General features: G+C 40.3%; 1 protein-coding gene across 1 annotated transcript in view; it reads right to left on the bottom strand.

Moving 5' to 3' along the window:
- FBXW2 (F-box and WD repeat domain containing 2) overlaps positions 1 to 20,925 on the bottom strand; it is a 27,768-nt gene continuing 6,843 nt past the window's right edge. Inside the window, exons 3-8 of the mRNA XM_007539913.2 lie at positions 19,053 to 19,562; positions 14,144 to 14,338; positions 11,534 to 11,667; positions 9,906 to 9,992; positions 7,619 to 7,788; positions 1 to 671 (exon numbers count right to left, since the gene is read on the bottom strand). Of these exons, the coding sequence (XP_007539975.1) occupies positions 383 to 671; positions 7,619 to 7,788; positions 9,906 to 9,992; positions 11,534 to 11,667; positions 14,144 to 14,338; positions 19,053 to 19,542 (1,365 nt within the window). The 5' untranslated portion in view covers positions 19,543 to 19,562 and the 3' untranslated portion in view covers positions 1 to 382. The remainder of the gene's footprint in view (positions 672 to 7,618; positions 7,789 to 9,905; positions 9,993 to 11,533; positions 11,668 to 14,143; positions 14,339 to 19,052; positions 19,563 to 20,925) is intronic.

Consider the following 20,925-nt stretch of genomic DNA (forward strand, 5'->3'; position numbering starts at 1 on the left):
GATGGTAAAAAGCTTTAATAGACTGTATGTGTTTTTATAGGCAACCAATCAGCAGATGAATGAACCACTTAATGCTCTTTACTTAAAACCAATAGTCAAGAAAGATGAATCCAAAATGCATCCTCTTAATACCAACCAACATAACTAAGTACAAACGAAGTCAATGGTGTACCCCATTAGCATGCTGCGTTGTATGTCAATAAAAGAAGCCCTCTCCCACCCCGAGCTCTGGTCCCCTGGCAAACATAGATAAATGATTGTGCACTGCGTGATGATACCATTAGGTGAGAACTTTGGTTCATGCAGTTGGCTGCCATGGAGGTTGTACTCAAAATCCACAGCCCCGGCACCCAAAGTCAGTCTGTGGTGGTAGCTCGTGGTGTCAGCCGTGCTCCTTCCACAACACCAGGTGAATACTGTGGTCAGGCATGCTGGTGGCAAAGACCAAGCCTGTGTCATTGTGTCCATCCAGTCCATTCAGCCAGGAGGCTTCGCCTGCCAGAAAGCTTGAGCCTCTCTTTGATTTCCTATACTCTGGCAGAGGCCAGTGGCTAATCAGGCTCTCTGTCCGCAAGTCCATGATGTATAGGTAGTGGTTGTCAAACAGCAGGGCAAAGACATCTCCAAAGCCAAGTAAGGCCAAGTTTGCTATTTCGGGAGTCTTGATGACCCTATGAGAGTAAGAGCAAGGAAACATCAACCAGGTGGTAGTTTTGCTTCTGTTTGATATACCATAGTCTTCTCATGACATTTGAATCTTGTACAAGAGGGACAAGAGGTAGCACACCCAGTTCAGCACAAAGGTTACAAATCACAAGGACCCAGCTTCTTAAGTGGTGAAGCTGTGCTGCATATGTCTATCTGTCTGCCTTTCTGTCTGTCTCTCTCTCCTTCTATACTCTATCAATTTCTGTCTCTATTAAATACATAAATACATTTTTAACAAGTCTTACTTAAAAGAAAAAAGGTTGAATTGCTATGTGGAAAACTGAGAAATGTTACGCATGTACAAACCATTATATTTTACTGTTGACTATAAACCATTAATCCCCCAATAAATAAATAAAAAACTAACACGAAATTCAAGCAATTGTAAAGAGTTAAATGAGCTGAGGAGATAGCACTGCGGTTGACACAGAATTTGCAACGAAGGGGAGCAAGTGGTGGCGCATCCAGTTAAGTACAAAAGGATCCAGGTTTGAACCACCTGTAGGGGAGATTCTTCACAAGCAGTGAAGCAGGTCTGCAGGTATCTATCTTTCTCATTCCTAATTCCTCGTCCTCTCTCAATTTCTCTCTGTTCTGTCCAATAAAATGGAAAAGAAAAAAAAAGAGACCACAAGGAGCAGTGGATTTGTAGTGTCTGCACAGAGCCAAGTGATAAGCCTGGATGAAAGAAAGAAAGAAAGAAAGAAAGAAAGAAAGAAAGAAAGAAAGAAAGAAAGAAAGAAAGAAAGAAAGAAAGGAAGAAAGGGGGAGAGAAAGAAAAAAAAAAAAGTGAGTTTACAAATAAGAGGGCCCAGGTTTGATTCCTAGCACTACCAATGGCAAGAGTTGAAAGGTGCTCCAGTCAAAAGAAAGTAAACACATAAGAGTTAGATGGAAGTTTTTAATTAAAAGAAAAACAAAATACAGGACAAAAACACTAGTCTACTTTAAAAAAAGGGGTTAACAGTCCAGGAGGTGGTACAATGGCTGGACTCTCAAGCAGGACTTTCAGAGTTTGCTCCACAGCACTGCATATGCCAAAGCAATGGTATGTTCTCTGCTCTCTCATTAATAAATCTTTTTTTTTTTTGAGGGGGAGGGATGGAGAACCCTTCATAATGACATGATACTATGGACATGCAGTGATAAACGGGTGTTAATGGACATTAACAAAATGTCCATCCATGCTAGAAAGGTTTTTGGAGATTATTTCACTTAACAGTCTCATTTGTAAGATGTGAAAACTGGAGTCCAACAGACTCAAGATTCAGTCAGTTGCCACTTAGAACAATTGATAAAATACAAGACATGGGAGTCGGTCGGTAGTGCAGCGAGTTAAGCGCACGTGGCACAAAGTGCAAGGACCAGCATAAGGATCCCTGTTCGAACCCCCGGCTCCCCACCTGCAGGTGAGTCGCTTCACAGGCAGTGAAGCAGGTCTGCAGGTGTCTATCTTTCTCTCCTCCTCTGTCTTCCCCTCCTCTCTCCATTTCTCTCTGTCCTAACAACGACAACATCAATAACAATAACTACAATAATAATAAAAAGGGAAAATAAATAAATATTAAAAATACAAGACACAATTTTAACTTTAGGTAAAAAGATATATTCATTAAATCCTACAGTAGTCCATTGGGGAAGCTTTTCAAGCCTACATCAAAGACTGAAAACCAAGAGACTCACCTCCTACTCTGTTAAAGCAAACATACAGATTCCTCTCTAAAATAGGAGACCAAAAATCTTAAGATTCCCCCCCCAATAATTCAATGCTTTTTCTTGATCACCAGGACTTCTTGCCTGCCTGATTCTATTGCTCCCAACAGATTCTTAATTTCCTTCTCAATTCTCATAGAGATGGTGAGAAGGAGGGGGGGAGGAGATAGAGTGAGAGAGAGAAAGAGAGAGACAGAGTGAGCGAGCACATAAATGAGTATATGAGAGAGAACAGAAGAAGCACCACAGCGCTGTTCCCCCATTCATGAAGGGTCTCCTGGTGCCATGCACGGTGATCCCACAGTGGTAGCCAAGGGCTTGAAGCTGGGTCTTCACACATCACCAGGTGTAAAGTGTATGTTCTACCAGGTGAGCTCTCATTCCCTCTAATGCTCAAAAAAAAAAAAAAAAAAAAAAAAGAGCTTTTTTATTTACTTATTTTTATAACAGAGAGAGCGAGAGAAAGCAGCATTCCAACATATGATATGGGGGGGGGGGGTCTCACACATTTAAATTCTACACTTCACTGTTAAGTCACCTCTTTAGTCGCCAGAAACTCTTATTAGTAACAGAAGCAGAAAAAAAATCTATAACAGAATTTGTTAGAGAAAACTGGGGGAGCTAGGAGGACAGACTTAACTAGCTCAGGCTAGCTACTATCAAATAACAATAAAAGCATAATATGGGATAGCTAATTAAAATACACACTTTTGGTTGTCTGCACATTTAGTGAGGTAAAAGATTAGCAAGAAAAGCTAACGTCCACTTTGGAGTGGAAAATCTATGGTATACAAACTCTACTTTGTGACAGAAAGATTGGGTTCCTGTGAAAGGCAAGTCTAGCTTATGTTTTTTTATGTACTTAGGCTTTTATTTGTCACTGAGGCTTTACTTCTCTGGGTCAACTTTTTTTTTTTTTTAGATAAAAAGGGGGAAACGGAAAGAAATCACAGCTTCCCATCCTCCAAAAGGAGGCTGGACAACACACTCTTTATCTTCCGCCTCAGGAAGATGGGCCCTGAAACTGAGGCAGCTTGGAACGTTCCTACTCATGACCACAGAATGTGAGTTAAGATCTACAAGGATGCAGAGGTCACATAGGCTTCTAAGCTGAATATGGGCCTCAGACCAGATCAAATTGATGGGGTTTACAGTCAACAACATTTCTACCTCTTTCCCATATTTGGGAGCTATTCTCTTCCCTGATCCAGTTTTCTGGTCCTTTTCCCAACCAAGACATCCTCTTCCCAGACAATAACTTGGATCCACCTGCACAGCAAATGTCAGGCTCAGGTAAAAAAGCAAAACAAAACTAGTATAGTCATGGGCCCTCTGGAATATAGCTAAAATAGGCCTGTCAACTATCTACAAAACAAGAGACCCCCAACTCTTCATCTGCACTATTCCAGCCTTTAGGTTCATGAATAGTCAACAATTTGTTTGGCTTTATATGTTAACTCGTTTTTCAGCCACCAGGTTCCAGATGCTAACATGATGCCAACCAGACATCCCTAAGCAGACGACCCCACCAATCTGTCCTGGAGTCCTGCTTCCCCAGAGCCCTGCCCCACTAAGGAAAGAGAGAGACAGGCTGGGAGTATGGATCGACTTGTCAACACCCATGTTCAGCGGGGAAGCAATTATAGAAGGCAGACCTTCCACCTTCTGCACCCCATAATGACCCTGGGCCCATACTCCCAGGGGGATAAAGAATAGGAAAGCTATCAGGGGAGGGGATGGGCTACAGAGTTCTGGTGGTGGGAACTGTGTGGAGTTGTACCCCTCTTATCCTATGGTTTTTGTCAGTGCTGCCTTTTTATAAATAAAAATTAAAATTAAAAAAAAATCACAGCTTTCTCTAGTTCAGTTTATTTTAGCACCGCTAAAATTAAAAACTAATAGCCCTAGGGTTAGAATAAAGCATTGACCCCACAAGCATTGCATGTGCCAGAGTGATGCTTTGATTTTTCTCCTTCCCCCATAAACAAATCAATAAATCTTGCCTGAATCTCTGAGGACCCAGGTTTACTCCCCAGCAGCTCCATAAACCAGAGATAAGAAGTGCTCTGATATATCTATCTCCTTCATCAAAATAAATAAACAAGCAAAACGTATTTTTTAAATAATGTCAGCACTACAAATCCACTGCTCCTGGAAGGCAGTTTTTCCTTTTCCTTTTTTCTTTTTACTTTATTCTTATTTGACAGGACAGAGAGAAATTGAGAGGGAAGGGGAGACAGAGAGGGAGAGAGAGACCTGCAGACCTGCTTCACTCATGAAGCTTCCTTCCTGCAGGTACAGAGTGGGGGCTCAAACCTGGATCTTTGTATATGATGATACACGAGCTTAACCAATTGTGCCCAGCCCCCAATAAAATACATTTTAAAAATAAAAATCATAGGGGGCCAGGCAGTAGTGCACCAGGTTAAGTGCACATATTATGATGCATAAGGACCCACCTAAGGATCCTGGTTGAAGCCCCCAGCTCCCTACCTGCAGAGGGGTGGCTTCACAAGAGGTAAAGCAGGTCTGTAGGTATCTATCTTCCCCCCGTCCCCCACAATTTCCTTCTGTTCTATCCTATTAAAAAATGGCTACGAGGAGCAATGGATTCCTGACATGGAGGCCCAGCAATAACCCTGGAGGTAAAAAAAAAAAAAAAAAAAATCATAGCAGCCTGGGAGGTGGCGAAGTAAATAAATAGTCTTAGACCCTAAAGCATGAGATCCTGAGTTTGATCCCCAGCAACACATATGCCAGAGAGATGCTCTAGTTCTCTCCCTCTCTTATTAATAAATCAGTCTTAAATAAAAACAAAATTATAAACTAGTGGGTACCACACAAGAAGTCAACCTAAGACCCAGTAACTAGGGCAAGTAAAGACACTGAAGCATTATCAGCTAAGAGTGAGAGAAAAAATAATGGCAGGAATAGGAGAACTATATTGTGATCATCATTTTTAGACAATGAAGTAAGGAGAAGTAAAAAATTATAAGGAAAAGAACTAAATTTCAGTTAGATATGAGGGAGGCTTAATAGCGAAGATGACCTTTTCCTTACTCAGCCTATCCCTCTAAAAGTGAACTTACGAACCAAACATGTTTCTCTTCTTTATTGCCTCTCTGGCTCACTCCCCCCAGTTGTTCAAGCTAGGCAACCTGGTACACGCACAACTCTCCTGTGTACATAAATAAAAAATTCAATCATCAAGACCCACTAATTGTAACAGCTAGACTTTCTTCTAATTCATTCAGTACTATTTGAATTGCAATCATTCTCATGTATACCATCTTTTGCCTACAATTATGACAGCAAACAAGTAGCTGGTGTCTAATATTTCAACTACTTTTGGCCTTTTTAGTTAACCTCACTAAATCTGATCCTGTTACTACCTCATTTAAACTCTTAAACTCTTCAATGGATCTCTACTACACTCTGATCTTCAACCACATTGGCCATCTTTCAGCTCCTTTGCAGTTTCAATCTACAAAGGTCACTGCATACCTATCCTGGCACGTAACTGATACACCAGCTACTTGTTTGCTGCCATAATTGTAGGCAAAAGATGATATGCAAGGACCCAGGTTTGAACCGTTGGCCTCACCTACAGAAAAGAAGCTTCACATATGGTGAAGCTGGCCTACAGGTACTTCTCTCTTCCTCTCCATCACCCTCTCCCCTTTCAATTTCTCTGTCCTATTTAATAAAAAAAAAAAAAGATGGGGAGGAAAAAATGGCTGCCGGGAGTGGTGGATTCATAGTGCAGGCACTGAGCCCCAGAAATAACCCTGATGGCAAGAGAAAGAAAAGAGGAAGAAGGGAGGGGAGGGGAGGGGGAGAGGGGAGGGCTCAAAGCGCAAGGACCAGGGTTAGGATCTGGGTTTGAGCCCCACAGCTCCCCACCTGCGGGGGGAGGGAGGGTCCCTTCACAGGCAATGAAGCAAGTTTGCAGGTATCTATCTTTGTCTCCCCCCTTTCTGTCTTCCCCTCCTCTCTTGATTTCTCTGTCCTATAGAACAACAATGACATCAATAACAACAAGAATAACAACAGCAGCAGCAATAAACAAAAGGGAAAAAATAGCCTCCAGAACCAGTGGATTCATAGTGCAGGGACCGAGCCCCAGTGATAACCATAGAGGCAAAAACAAAAAAAAACTATTAAAACAAAAAACAAACCAACCAAACAAAAAAAACCCCAAGAATCTTACATAAAATAATGCAGCTAATGAGGGATAGCACCAGAACTAAACCAAAATGAATCACCAAAGTTCTCTTCATCACCACATGGCACTGGCTTTCCTCAGACTTCAATATGCTAGCAAATACTGTTAATCCACAAGAGGCCTAAAATAGGCATGATTTACAAAATTACTTATACATGGACCTCTTCTTTATTTGGAGAGAAACCTTGCAAGTTGTATTTTCCTCTAAGTACCTTCTCTCTTCTACTAGTCAACAGAAGGTCAGTCAGTCTCTGCCTCTCAATGAAGAGTTTTAACTGGCCATGAGGTAGAATATAAAATATTAAAATGAGAGGAGACTTGAACATCTTTTCATTTAAGTCCCTTGGTTCCCGGAAAAGCTTGTTAAGTCTGAAAGGGGAAGTGTTTCAGTAGGGAGGACTCTTGCATATAGCTTTATAATTTACTAGTTCTAAAATATTTTCTCCTCTGTGAGATTTTTCAGTATTTATAATCATATTCATGCTGATACAGCAAACACTTCTCATAATTAAGTTATGAACTGGTGTGTCCAAATATTTACTCTTATCATTACTATTAAACTGCAATAGACTTAAAAGATACAAGACAGGGGGCCGGGCGGTAGTGCAGCAGGTTAAGTGCAATGGCGCAAAGTGCAAGGACCAGCCAGCGTAAGGATCCTGGTTCAAACCCCTGTCTCCCCACCTGCAGGGGTGTTGCTTCACAAGCAGTGAAACAGGTCTGCAGGTGTCTATCTTTCTCTCCCCTGTCTCCCCCTCCTCTCTCGATTTCTCTCTGTCCTATCCAACAATGGCAGCAATAACAACAACAATACTAAGAACAACAAAAACGGTAAACAAGGGCAACAAGACGGGAAAATAGCCTCCAGGAGCAGTGGATTCGTAGTGTAGGCATCGAGCCCCAGTGATAACCCTGATGGCAAAAATAAATAAATAAATAAATAAATAAATAAATAAATAAATAAAAGATTACCTGAGAATATCATAACTGGCAAAGTCCCACTGGTAGAGACCCAGTGCTGAACTACAGACAATATATTTGCCATCAAAATGAAGTCTTGGCTGTAGGCAGATACTTCTATCCTCAGAGACAGACAATGTCTTTAAGCACTTACAGTTGATTTCTCTTCCAATTGGCCAGATCTTTGGATAAAAGAAAATTATTAAAGATAACAGACTGCATGACAATGGAAAAGTTTATCTTTAAACAAAATGGTTTATACATAATGAAATCATATAAAAGCGGTTTAAACTAGGAAGACCCCGAGCTTTACAACTGAAAGGCATGGATACAAATTCCTGTTCTGCATATGCGTGCAATGGAATCTTTAGTAAACTCAGTTCTTTCAATGAGATTAATATTGTCTACGACATGGGATGGTTTGGAAGATGCAGTAAGGGGCAAGGCAGTGGCACACCAGGTTGAGTGCACGTTACCATGTGAAAGGAGCCAGGTTCGAGACCACGCTCTCCACCTGCAGGGGACAAGAATTGTGAAGTATGTCTGCAGGTGTCTCTCTTTCTATCTCCCCAACCCCTCTCAATTTCCTTCTGTCCTATCAAATACAGAACAATAATAAATATTCAATAGAAGATGCAGTAAGAATGCACATCAGAGGGACCTAAGAGACAGATCACCAGATCGGGTGCCTAATATTCAATAGAAGATGCAGTAAGAATGCACATCAGAGGAACCTAAGAGACAGGTCACCAGATCGGGTGCTTACATTGTCATGCATGCAACCTAAGTCTGAGCATCAGCACCATGGGAGGTGTTATAGCATGAGAGGAAGTCTCTCTCTCTCTCTCCCTCCCTCCCTCCCTCCCTCCCTTTGCATGAGAAAAGGTGTAGCAGAGTAATAAAATCATGCATGCACAAAGTCCCACCTACATACAAATAAATAAATAAATAAATAAACGATGCGCATATATCTGAGTGTCCTGTACAGCTGGAAAGACACTTCACTGGGTAGCGTGCATGTCTCGCCAAGTGAGCAGCCCAGGCCTAAACTCTGGCACCACATGGCAAGTGTTATGGTACCAAAGGAAGCTCTGGTACTTTGATGGCTCTCCTTCTTTACCCATCTGAATGAAGAAAAACAAAAAAGGTGGCCTACAGTGGTATAAACTCACTCACAGGCAAGGTCTCAACTCCACAAACACAAAAAAGCAATGCTCTGTATTTTTTTTTTTTTCCAAATTGGGGGCTGGATGGTGGCACACCTGGTTGAGAGCAAGGACGTGGGTTCAAGCCCCCGATCCCCATCTGCAGGTGGAAAGCTTTGTGAGTGAAGCAAAATGATGAAGCAGTGTTGCAAAGTGCCTCTGTTTTTCTCCCTCTCTACCTCCCCCTTCCTCTCAATTTCTGGCTGTCTCTATCCAATAAATAAATAAAGATAATAAGAAAATATTTTCCAAGTTGCATTATTATCATCATCATCAATTTAACAAGTAAATGTTCTCACAGCTTAGATCTAAGAAAATATGTGCTTTAAGAAAAAAAAAAAATCGGGACCAGGCAGTGGCATACTTGGTTAAGCACTCACATTACAATGTGTTCAAGCCCCTGGTCCCCACCTGCAGGGGGAAAGTTTCACGAGCAGAGCTGCAGGTGTCTATCTGTCTCTTTTTCTAACTCCCCCTCCCCCCTCTCAATTTCTCTCTGTCTCTATCCAATAATAAATAAAATTTTTTTAACAGGGTGAAAAAATAGCCCCACCTTTAAAAAAAATTGCACTGAAAATAAACTGGATTTTTTTTGCTTTACAAATCAGGATTTAGGCTCCCTGGACAGAGAGAATGAGTCATTCCCCCCGCCCCTTTATTTATTTAATTTTTTTTGCCTCTAGGGTTATTGAGCTCCATGGTGGCACCACAAATCCACAGCTTCTGGTGGCCATCTTTCCCTCATTTTTTTTTTCCTATTCTATTTTATTTGATAGGACAGAGAGAAAATGAGGGGGTAGGGGAGACAGAAATATAAGACACATGCAGACCTGCTTCACCACTCACGTAGCATCCCTACTGCAGGTGGGAGGCCTGGGCTCGAACCCAGATCCTTCCACGGTTCCTTCCAAATAGTACTGTGTGTGCTTAACTGAGTGCACTCAAAATGAATCCCCTTTGCAATGGTCTTAAGACAGCTCAGCCTTATATATTGCTGATTTCCATAAAATATTTTCTCTTTGACACACCATTTAATTCTTTCCTGTCAGCTTTTTCTCTGATGAAGTAAACCAATGGAGAAAATAAAAACTCACCTTGATTTCATATTTGTCTGCACTTAAAAGAATGTAGTCACCAGGGCTGTGTAAAAGAGACTTGACTTTGCACTTCTGCAAAACCACCTAGAAATACAAACATCCATGTTATATAGAAAAGATCCAGGGCTGGGTGGTGGTGCACCTGGTTGAGCACACGTTACAGTGCACAAGGACCCAGGTTTGAGCCCCCGGTCCCCAGTGGCAGGAAGGAAGCTTCACGAGTGATGAAGCAGGGCTGCAGGTGTCTCTCTGTCTCTCTTCCTCCCTCTTACTTCTCGATTTCTGACGGTCTCTACCCAATAAAGATAATTTAAAAAAAAAATTAAAGATTTTTAATTAAAAAATTAAAAATTTTTAATTTTTAAAAATTAAAAATTAAAGGGGGCTGGGTGGTGGCACACCCAGTACAGTGAGTGCACACATTACTATGAACAAAGACCCAGGTTCAAGGTCCTGGTCCCCACCTACAGGAGGAACGTGAGCAGTGAAGAAATGTTACAGGTGTCTCTCTCTTTCTCTGCCCCCTCTCAATTTCTCTACCAAAAAATAAGTAATAATAGTTTTTTAAGAATTCTGTTAATGTTATTCCTATATTGCTTTAAAAAAATCATTGGTGGAAGAAGAGAGAGATCCAGACTGTCACTCTGGAACAAGTGATGCCAGATTCTGAACTTGGGACTTCACTCTTGACAGTCCTATGCTTTCTCCACTGTGCCACCTGCTTAGCTAGCTCTTAAGGGGAAAAAAGAAAAAAAGAGTCTGAAATGACATGGTATGCTCAAACAGCTCTATGACAAAGCTAACCTCTACTAAGAATTTAGTAAGTACAGATTTTCTAAATTATCACCAGGATCTAAAGCTGTCTAATATTTAATCTTAACCAGGTGGCACACACATTACAGTGCACAAACACCCAGGTTCAAGCCTCCAGTTCCCACGTGCTGAGTGAAAGCTTCATGAGTAGTGAAGCAGTGCTGCGGGTGTCTCCATCTCCCTTTCCCTCTGGAGTTCTCTGTCTCTATTCATAAATCATAATAAAATATTTTTTAAATACTGCATTTGATCTTCCTATTATTCTTTCTTGAAAACTAGAAACCATCACTTATTCTTTTCAAGATCCTGTACACTTTTCCTATCTCTTGCAAGCATTTTCTCTAAAAGTTGTTTCTCTGACCAAAAAAGAAATGTGTCTGGAGATGTGGGCTAGCAGAACGCAGGACTAGCATGCATGAGGGCCTGGATTTAATCCTCCACACCATAGAAACTGATGAACAGTGCTCTTGCTGAGCTATCAAAACAAACTTTAAAAATGACTCAAAAAAAAAAAAAAAAAAGCACCTATATTTCATTATAAAAACCCACTATCTTCAAAATTTTACAGCACAAATGCATTCAGATGGCTATTATAGTCTAGTGTTTTGTACGTAAATCATCCATTCACTAAACTATTTACTGTCTTACATGTCGGTCACTACTGAATACCATAATACTTGGTAGTTGCATCTACTACAGCTCATGGCTCACAAAACACTTAGGGGCAATGTTATCTACCATCTTTCAACCCACCTCCAACTCCTTTACCCCTACACAAAACCTGAAATCAAGATTTCTTTACATTTTCCTACCTTAGTGACCCATTCTGTGTGCCCAGTGAGTGTGTTCAGGCATGTCCCAGCAGATAAAGCCCATACTTTCACAGTGAAGTCTGCAGAGCCACTCACCAAGATATCCAGCTCATCATTGTAGTCAATGCTAAACACTAGTGTATATAACATACAAAAAGTTAAAACATGTCTTTAAGAGTCCTTTATAACAAGAGTTTAAAGTTTATCTCCCCATCTGTTTAACTATGTGGTTTTTCAACTTGAGCTACTACTAAGAATGTAGCAACTTAAAAATACTCATGTTAAAAGAATTGTTATTATTATGATCACTTATTATTCAAAGGTTGAGATAAATATGTTCATGCTTGCTTCAGAGTGGGACAAAACCAAGTGCTGGAAATAATGGCATATGTTTTCAGGACTGCCCCCACCTGGCTTATGCGGGGATAAAAGATCACAGGTGGGCCTATTTAAATTTGGACTGTCTAGTGAATATAGACAAAAAGTGAATATAGACAAAAAGTAGTGAGACAACATGTTGAAAATTGAAGCTGCACCATAGTACCCATAACTCCCTAAGTCAGTGTAGTGAAGAACCGCCCACCACCACTACCACCACCAATCCCAGCCCCCAAAGAGAAGCTAAAACAAAAATCTCAAAGGTCAGGCTAAGTCATTCACTCAAAACTAGTCTTAGTTTTTTTTCAGTCATAATCACAGCATCTAATATTCACTTTACTCAAATGATGAAACATTTATTTAGCCCTAAATGAACACTGAACAAGATAAAGACAAGGTTACTTTTCTTTAAAAGTGAAGGTGATGGAGAAAGTTAAAAAAAAAAAATACCTTGCCCTGGGGAGACAGAATAATGGTTTTGCAAAACAAACAAACAAACAAAAAACTTTCCTGCCTGAAGCTTTGAGGTCCCAAGTTCAACAAGCCCCAGCACCACACAAAAACCAGAGCCAAGTAGTGCTTGGTCTCTCTCTCCCTCTCTCTCTCTGTGTATGTGCGCAGAAAGAAGTGATACTACAAATGAGCCGAGTTTATCAAGAAAAGAAAAAAACACTTCAGGTGGTAGGAAGTAACAGCAAAAGTATGGAGTTAGAAAAAAGCCACAGTGATACCAACACGACAAATTTTTAGAGGTTTCTCAAAATATTAATAAGGTATAAAATAATCTGGAAGTCAGTGTACATCTTGACACTGTGGAGTATTACATTCAGTTTAGTATACAAGGTCCATGCTAAATCATGAGTATTTGATTTTTTTTTCCTTCTTTTCTAGAGCACTGCTCAGTTCTGGCTTAAGGTGATGTGGGAGACTGAACCCGGACCTGGGAGACTCAGGTATGAAAGTCTGTTTGCACAACCATTAAACTACTTCTCCTGCCTTTCATGCTAAATCATGTATCTTCAAATATTAACTTCTAGAAGTAAAAGCAAACTGAGAAAAATTCATAGAATATCAAACTGGAAGAAACAAAACACAGAGCAATTGTTTTTAGCAACAAAACTGCTAGGCTTACAACAAAGAATTGTTAAGCACCCATTACGATGCAAGGAACTCCAAAGAACTCCGTGCCTATGGGTGAACAAAATAGGCAGAATCCCTACCCCTCATAACCTGGCATAGATATCAGTTTATCATACTTGCAGGAAGAGTGCTATGGTAGTAATATAGGCTACTGGAAAACCTATAATAGAGTGAGTTAACCTGTTTAGGGGGTATACAGGAAGGTTGCTTATAGAGCACAACACTTATGAGCAGAGTCTGGGACTCCATTGGACTATTCAGTGGGTAAACAGGAGAAGGGAACTACTTACTACACAAGACTCCAGGCTACAACAGATTAGGAGAAGCTTAGTTATGAAAGCTATATTCAAGAGATCAGTTGTTCTTTATTTATTGGACAGAGACAGAGAAGTTGAGAGGGGGAGGAGGAGACAGAAAAGGAGAGACACAGAGAGAAAACTGCAGCACTGCTTCACCACTTGCAAAGCTTCCCCTCTGCAGATGAGGACCAGGGGCTCGAACCCATGTCCTTGCACATTGTAACAAGTGCGCTCAACCAGGTACACCACCACCCGGCCCCCAGGTGATCAGTTTTTACACACTTAAGTTGCTGTATGATTTATTAAGTATTCAGTCATCTGTTTTTTTTTTTTTTAAATCTAATCTCTAGGCAGTGGCTTGCTTTAATGAACTGTCAACAAAGACCCAATTTAATGTAATCTGTGTAGATCCTACAATCTATTGATAGGATTCATACCAATGGATTTTTCAGATCTAATTCTGTAAATAAAAGAGGGCTGAATTCATAAGTATAGTATCTACTCAGTTTGGAGGTATGAAGTCTGATAAAAGCACACAAGACTAACTGTTCAACAGGATACAAATGAAGAAGACTGCCTAAGAGTACATAGTTTTCAAATGAGCAAGAAAAACAAAGTTGGGGTAGAAGGAGGAATCCAAATAACTTCAATACAAGGGATCAACTAAAGTGACTAAAAGGGAGTGTGAAGGTAGTTTATATTAAAAATAAACAAAAGGAATCACATTCCTGGCTACAAACTGTAAGTGAAAACGTTACATAGCTACAGAAGTTCTTGAATAAGAGCAACCCACCCGCCCCTGTGTGTCCCCGGAAGTGCTGGGTCCGGGCTCCAGAACTCCACTCCCAGCAGGCCACAGTGTTGTCAAAGGAGCCTGTCACCAGTTTCTGCTCATCAAACTTCACAGCTGCACAAGTATGGGTCTGGATGCCATAAACACACTGCCCTGTGCTTACATCCCACAGTTTTGCAGATAAGTCATCTGACCCTTCAAGAGGAAAAAGGAAAGAAAAAAAAAAAGAGAGAGAGAAGTTAATAAGAAAATGCACGCTGAAGGTAAATCAACTTTTATCTTTTTTTTGTCACTAGGTTTCCCACTGGAGTTCTATGCCTGCACAATGAATCTACCATTCCTGACAGCCAGTTCTCATCTCTTTCTCAAAGAGATAGAGAAATAGATAGGGAGGGGAGGAGAAAAGGAGAGAGACACACCTACAATCTGAACCTGGGTCTTAGCACATAGTATGTGTGCGTTCTACCAGGTGTGCCATCACCTGGCTGCTATCATAGTTTTCTTAAAGAAGAACTTCAACAGTCACTCCCACTTTTGAAAAAAATAAGACATGGAAACACAACCTGCTCAGGTTCACCAAAATAGTGTTAAACGTGGAGGACTGAATCCAAGCTTCTGGTTTAGTCCTTTTCCCTTAACTTCCCAGGCTACAGGAGAATGTTAGCCTAAAGCATCCCTTGGTGCTCACTTATAAAATTTAATAAATCTCTGAATTTGAGCACTAAGTTGAACTTGAAATGGTGACTATGACCTATGACTACACACTACATACTTGTATACTTGTCTGTTATCTGATCATGGGTTAACTTCTACAAAGGCTAACTTCTAATTTCTTGAGCTATCTTAAAGTATGTAGAAATTTTTCAAAACCAAATTTTTCTCATTCACAATTCAGCAAATATCTTATAAAGCATCTTAAAATCCTGTAGGTTTTATTTCTCCCTCTAATGGAAATATATTGAACACTGTGACAATTCAAAAAATCACTTAAAAAAAAAAAGCAAAGATTAACTCATGCCTAACAATTTAGTTTTACAATTGAATAGTAGTAAGAACTGTCAAAGAAAAGGACTGCAGGGACACATCCTAGAAAAGTAACAAATGACTCATTTTTTTCCCAACCAGGGTTATCATGGGGGCTCAGTACCCGAATAATTCTAATGCTTCTGGTGTTCCGCCACACTTTAAGATAACAAGAGACAGAGGGAGTAAGAGAGACTGAGGAGATATACCACAATACCACTCCACCAATCATGAAAGTGTACACTTTTGAATGGTGTCTGCACAGTGGTGGCTGGGGGCCCAAACTGAGATACTTACATAAGGTAAAGTATATACTCTACCAGATGAGTTATCTCCCAGTTCCTTACCTGGAGCTCTCTTCATCTCCTTCCCCTCTCCTCCCCACCCCCTTTTACTACTCACTCTCCAAGGTCAAACCTAGACTCTATTCTTTTTCCACTAAATGTCTCCTTTCTGTCTAGCCTTGAGCAGTCTCCAAGGTTCTGATCCCTCTGGCTATTTGCAGGCTCTCTAGCTACATATACATCTATCAGAATTAAGGTAACAGTAAATTGAACTGTATGTATACTCTCAGATTTATTTTATTTTCTGTTTTGTTTATCAGTACTGTCTTCCTAGATGTGCACACTAGAAACTTCAACGATTTTTTTAAATCTCTTGTTCCCATAACACATGCCTAACTAGCTGTCAATTCTATTTCCTTTTTTTTTTTTATTTTCCTCCAAGGTTATTGGTGGGGCTTGGTGACTGCACTATGAACCTACTGTAGCTCCTGGAGGCTAGTTTTTTTCCCTTTTGTTTTCCTTGTTGTTGGCTAGGACAGAGAGAAATCAAGAGAGAGAAGGGGAAGACAGAGGGGGGAGAAGGGGGGAAAAGGGGGGCTTAAGCCCAGATCCTAACTCCGGTCCTTGTGCTTCAAGCCATGTGCACACTTAACCCACTGCACTACCGCCCAGCCCCCTCAATTCTATTTCTTTAACTTTCTTTTTCATTTCATGAGATAAGAGGCCATTGCAGCGAGCTGGCATATGCGGTGCCAGAGATGGGACTCGGGAGCTGCATGCGTGCAAACTGAAAGCTCTCTCACTGAGACAGCTCTTGGGGCACCTCTCAATTCTATTTTAATGGCTGTTCTTTCATTCAAATGCTCCACTTAAAAATCTCTAACCATAGATCCATTAACCCTTATCTAAACTGCAACTGGCAGAGCAGTGCTACAGGTATCCCCCCCTTTGTCCCTGTCAGAAAGGGGAAAAAAGGACATCAGGGGCAGTGCTGTCTTCACATAGGCAATGAGTCCCAGTGACATCACTGGTGGCAAAGTAATCCAAAGTAATAAAAGTAATAAAGTCAGTCTTTTAAAGATGCCCTTCCTCTCTTACCTCTCCCTCTCCAAAAAAAAAAAAAAGTTCTCTAAATAGTGTCACATAAGTGCAAGACCCTGGTTCATTCTCTGAATGAACATTTTTTAAAAAGTCAGTTTTAACAAATCTGAGCGTGAATCCTATATAGAAATAATCACTACAATAGAGCAGCAACTACTCTCTAGAAGACAAGTGTTCTCTAATTAAACACAGTCTATCAATACAAGGAGACTGATTTAATCAGATTGACTTCTTGATTTCAATGTCTACGATTTTTCTAAAACTGCTCTAATTCAATGTGAGATGCCCTCACATTGTCTTTCATGTAGTAAGCATTTGATAAATCTCTAATCACAGCACAAAGCACAATAGGCTCCTTTTTTAAAATTTTATTTTAACCATTTCATAATAAGCAGAAAGATGATTCACTTTAATTTTACCATGTTTTTAGGATCAGCCATCAAACTTTTTGGTAATATTACAGTAAGCTTATTGCCAATCCAAAATTTCTCAGCTCAACCACAGTAAACTACTAGTTTGTGTGTAATTCTGTAACAAATATTTCTCACTATTAACTAGTAATAGTCCCAGAGACAGCTGTTAGAAAAGTAAACCAGTGCTTCCAAATGTAATGAATTTAATCAGAATAAAAGTAACGCAGCATATATGCCCTCCCAGAGAATAACCTACAAATTCAGGGTTCAGTCCACAGTTACTGCATATATTAACTTTGAGGTAGATTCTACTGGCAGCTGAATCAATGGACTGTCTGTTTCACTTCTCCAAATAGTTGAGTAGTACTGAGTTTCAAAGATCAGGTTTGCTAGAAAGTGTTTTGTTTTATTTTTATCTATTTACTAACAAGAGAGGGAGAAGGTGGAAAGGGAGGGGGGAGGGAAAGGGAGAGGAAGGAGTAGGGGTAAGGAAACAGAGAGAGAGAGAGAGAGAGAGAAAGGGAACCAGAGTATGACTCTGGCACATGCAATGCTGGGGATTGAATTTGTGACCTCATGCTTGACCCTGGTAGCAAAAAAAAAGTGAAATCATCCATCTCTTAATTATCAAAAATGTAAAACTGAGTCTGAGTAGACTCTAAGGGACTGGGAGCAACAGGCATCTTAAGACTTGGTTATAACATCAAGTCAATCTAACAATAGCTATAAAATCATTCATACTTCGACATCAGATGATTCTCCTTTAATCCTTTGGTCCCAGATAAAGAATTCAAAGAAACAAATTAAATTAATTATCATAAAAATAGAAACTGAATATGCACTGATGTGAAAACAGCTAAATGATGAAGTATTTACATAAAGGAACAGTCAAATTAATGACTGGGAAAACACCTGTGATTTTAGAAATTATCCCAGATTAAGGTTGGGAGACAGCTCACCTTGTAGGGTGAAAACCTTGCTATGCACAGGGCCCTGAGTGTGAGCCCCAACACCATGCCTAAACTTTTAACTTCTAATTACTCTTAGTACCACAATACTTAGAGCAAAAATGCCTCCCTTCTCAAACTGTACAGATAAGTAGATATAGGGTAAATAGTTCTCCCAAAATCGTCCATTGGTACTTTCTAGGACTAGTCGCCAATTTTCCCATTGTTTCCTATCCCTAAAATCATTGCTAATAAACAAGCAGCAGTAACAACAATATCACCAATTTTGAGAACTGTATATGGAAGAACAGGATAGAAAAAAGTAATTCTGATTTACATTATGTTACAAAGAACGTCTGGAGCTGGGGAGAAATATTGGTCATGCCAAAGATTATTTTTGTCACCAAGGTTATTGCTGGGGCTCCATGCCTGTGTGCCTCCACTGCTCCCTGCGCCCCCCCCCCCCAAATAAAAGGTGAGAGACAGAAAGGGAGAAAGTAACAGAAAAGAGAAACATAGGGAGTCGGGCAATAGCGCAGTGCGAAAGCACAAGGACCAGCATAAGGATCCCGGTTCGAGCCCCCAGCTCCCCACCTGCAGGGAAGTCGCTTCACAAGTGGTGAAGCAGGTCTGCAGGCAGGTGTCTATCTTTCTCTCCCCCTCTCTCTTCATTTCTCTCTGTCCTATCCAACAACAACATCAATAACAACAATAATAACTACAACAATAAAACAAGGGCAACAAAAGGGAATAAATATTAAAAATATTTAAAAAAAAAAGAGAGATAAACACTACAGCCATCTCTCTAATGTGGCCCAGGGCTCAGGGTGAGCATTGTAGCCTGTGCACGCTACCACATGAACCACCTCCTAGGCCCCAGGCTCAAGCCCCAGAACCACCAAAAGCTAGAGTTGAACAGTGCTCTGATAATACCAAAAAAAAAAAAAAAAAAAACAACAACAACAACAAAAGAAAAACTGTGTGGAGTTTTTGTCCTATAACACTTAATACATAGCTCATATAATTAACACATGCCCTTCTCTAGCCTCCAGTCTACTTGTTGTTCTACTACTTGTATGATTACACTTAATGAAATAGAAAAGAATAAATCAAAACCCAGACTCACTCCAGCGCCTCTTACCTGTACAGAGAAGTCCATCTTTGTAGTAAAGTGCATACACTCTGGCACTGTGTCCAATTAATGAGGAGGTCTCAAAGGCTTCGTGGTCTTCCAATTGCTTCATTCTCAAAATAGCCTTCAAATAAACCCTTTTCCAGTGCAAAGCGTCCTGAACAGAATCATCTATCTGCCAGCCCAAATTTTTACATGCAGTCTGCCACACCTCTGTACAGGCACTTATCACCTTATTCCACTGTTTAGAGACGAGGCAGCATGTGAGTAAAGTCTGAGGATCGAGCCATTTTAACAAATAAAAACTGAGCTCCAGGGGAAGGAGTTTGAGGAAGTCCCGCTTGAGGAGAGTCTCCAGGTTATTGGAGAGATGCCTGAGCTGGACTGCCCCGCTCAGACTAATCAGGTGATCCAGAGTTTCATTTTTCTGCAAGTCCGTCAGAGAAAGAAATGTAACAGAAATGTTATCAAGCCATGTCTCAAAGTCCTTTCTCTCCATAAGGTTATGGAAAAATTTACCTGTGGCACATCAAAATATTGTATTAGTTCTGCTCAAAAAAGATTGTTCAAGCAAGACTGCTAATAAATGATTAAAAACTAGTGTAAAAACTTGACATTTCTACTTTACACTTAATTACATTACAACTTTATAGTTAATATACTATATCTGAAAACTTCCAAGCACACAAAAGAAAATACACACACACACACACACACACATAAAAGAACTTTAACAAATCTCTCAGAAACGCAAGTTACATTGTAACTTATTTTGGCGTGTTAAATTTGCTCCTTAATTCAAGCACATGCTACATGCATCTTCATAGGAAAGCATTTAAAAATACTCACTCATGACTAAACAGTATTCCTTCCCTCCCACTCCCAAAACCATCAGAGCACAATTTCCTTAACACTCTATTTGGGTACTAAAATCACAAAATTAAGTAACATTAAGTAATATTAAGTGACAACTAAAGCAAGTCTCCAAGGCAATAACCTGAGAAATGTTAGTTATCATGCCAGGCAGAACCTGATCTGCTACCAAATTACAGGGCTGACTTTTCCCAACAGATGCTCAGGCATGAAGATTTGGGGAAGAAAAATAAGCAGATGTACTAAACTATGTGGTTCAGGTATTCTGGTTTCTTTTCTTTTTTCTTTCTTTCTTTCTTCCTCTCTCTCTTTCTTTCTTTCTTTCTCTTTCTTTCTTTCTTTTTTGTACCAGAGCACAGTTCAGCTCTGGCTTATGGTGGTGGGTGGTGCAGAAGATTGAACCTGGGACCTCGGAGCCTCAACTAAGAGTCCACTTGAATAACCACTATGCTATCTCCCCCCACCCCCCACACTTCCATTCACTGCCTATTAGTACTTGAATTACCCAAGATATTATTTGGCCTTACAGTCTGTTTTAATAAACCTCATATGAGTTGTTGACAACTTTTAACTATGTACTCCAGAGAGCCATGAGCATCCTGGAAGGTTGCACGAGAGAGACAAATTAATAATCCTGGTGCTAACAAAACACCAAAAAAAAAAAAAAAAAGAAAGAAAGAAAGAAGAGTTATTATCATCACTTTGCAGATGAGGAAGTTGCAGATCAGAGAAGACAAGTGATTTGATCAGTAATGTCATTAAAATAACAGATGCACTGGGTAGTGTTACACCTTACAGAGCTTACACATTAATACCTATGAGGGCCCATGGGGGTGGTTCACTAGTAATAAAGCAGTGATACAGAGTTTCTCTCCCTTCCTTCCTTCCTTCCTTCCTTCCTTCCTTCCTTCCTTCCTTTCTTTCCTCCAGGGTTATCTCTGGGGCTTAGTGCCTGCTCTATGAATCTACTGCTCCTGGAGGCCATTTTTCCCATTTTTGTTACCCTTGT

Source organism: Erinaceus europaeus, chromosome 10 (genome assembly GCF_950295315.1).
Source record: "Erinaceus europaeus chromosome 10, mEriEur2.1, whole genome shotgun sequence".
Taxonomy (NCBI): Eukaryota; Metazoa; Chordata; class Mammalia; order Eulipotyphla; family Erinaceidae; genus Erinaceus; species Erinaceus europaeus.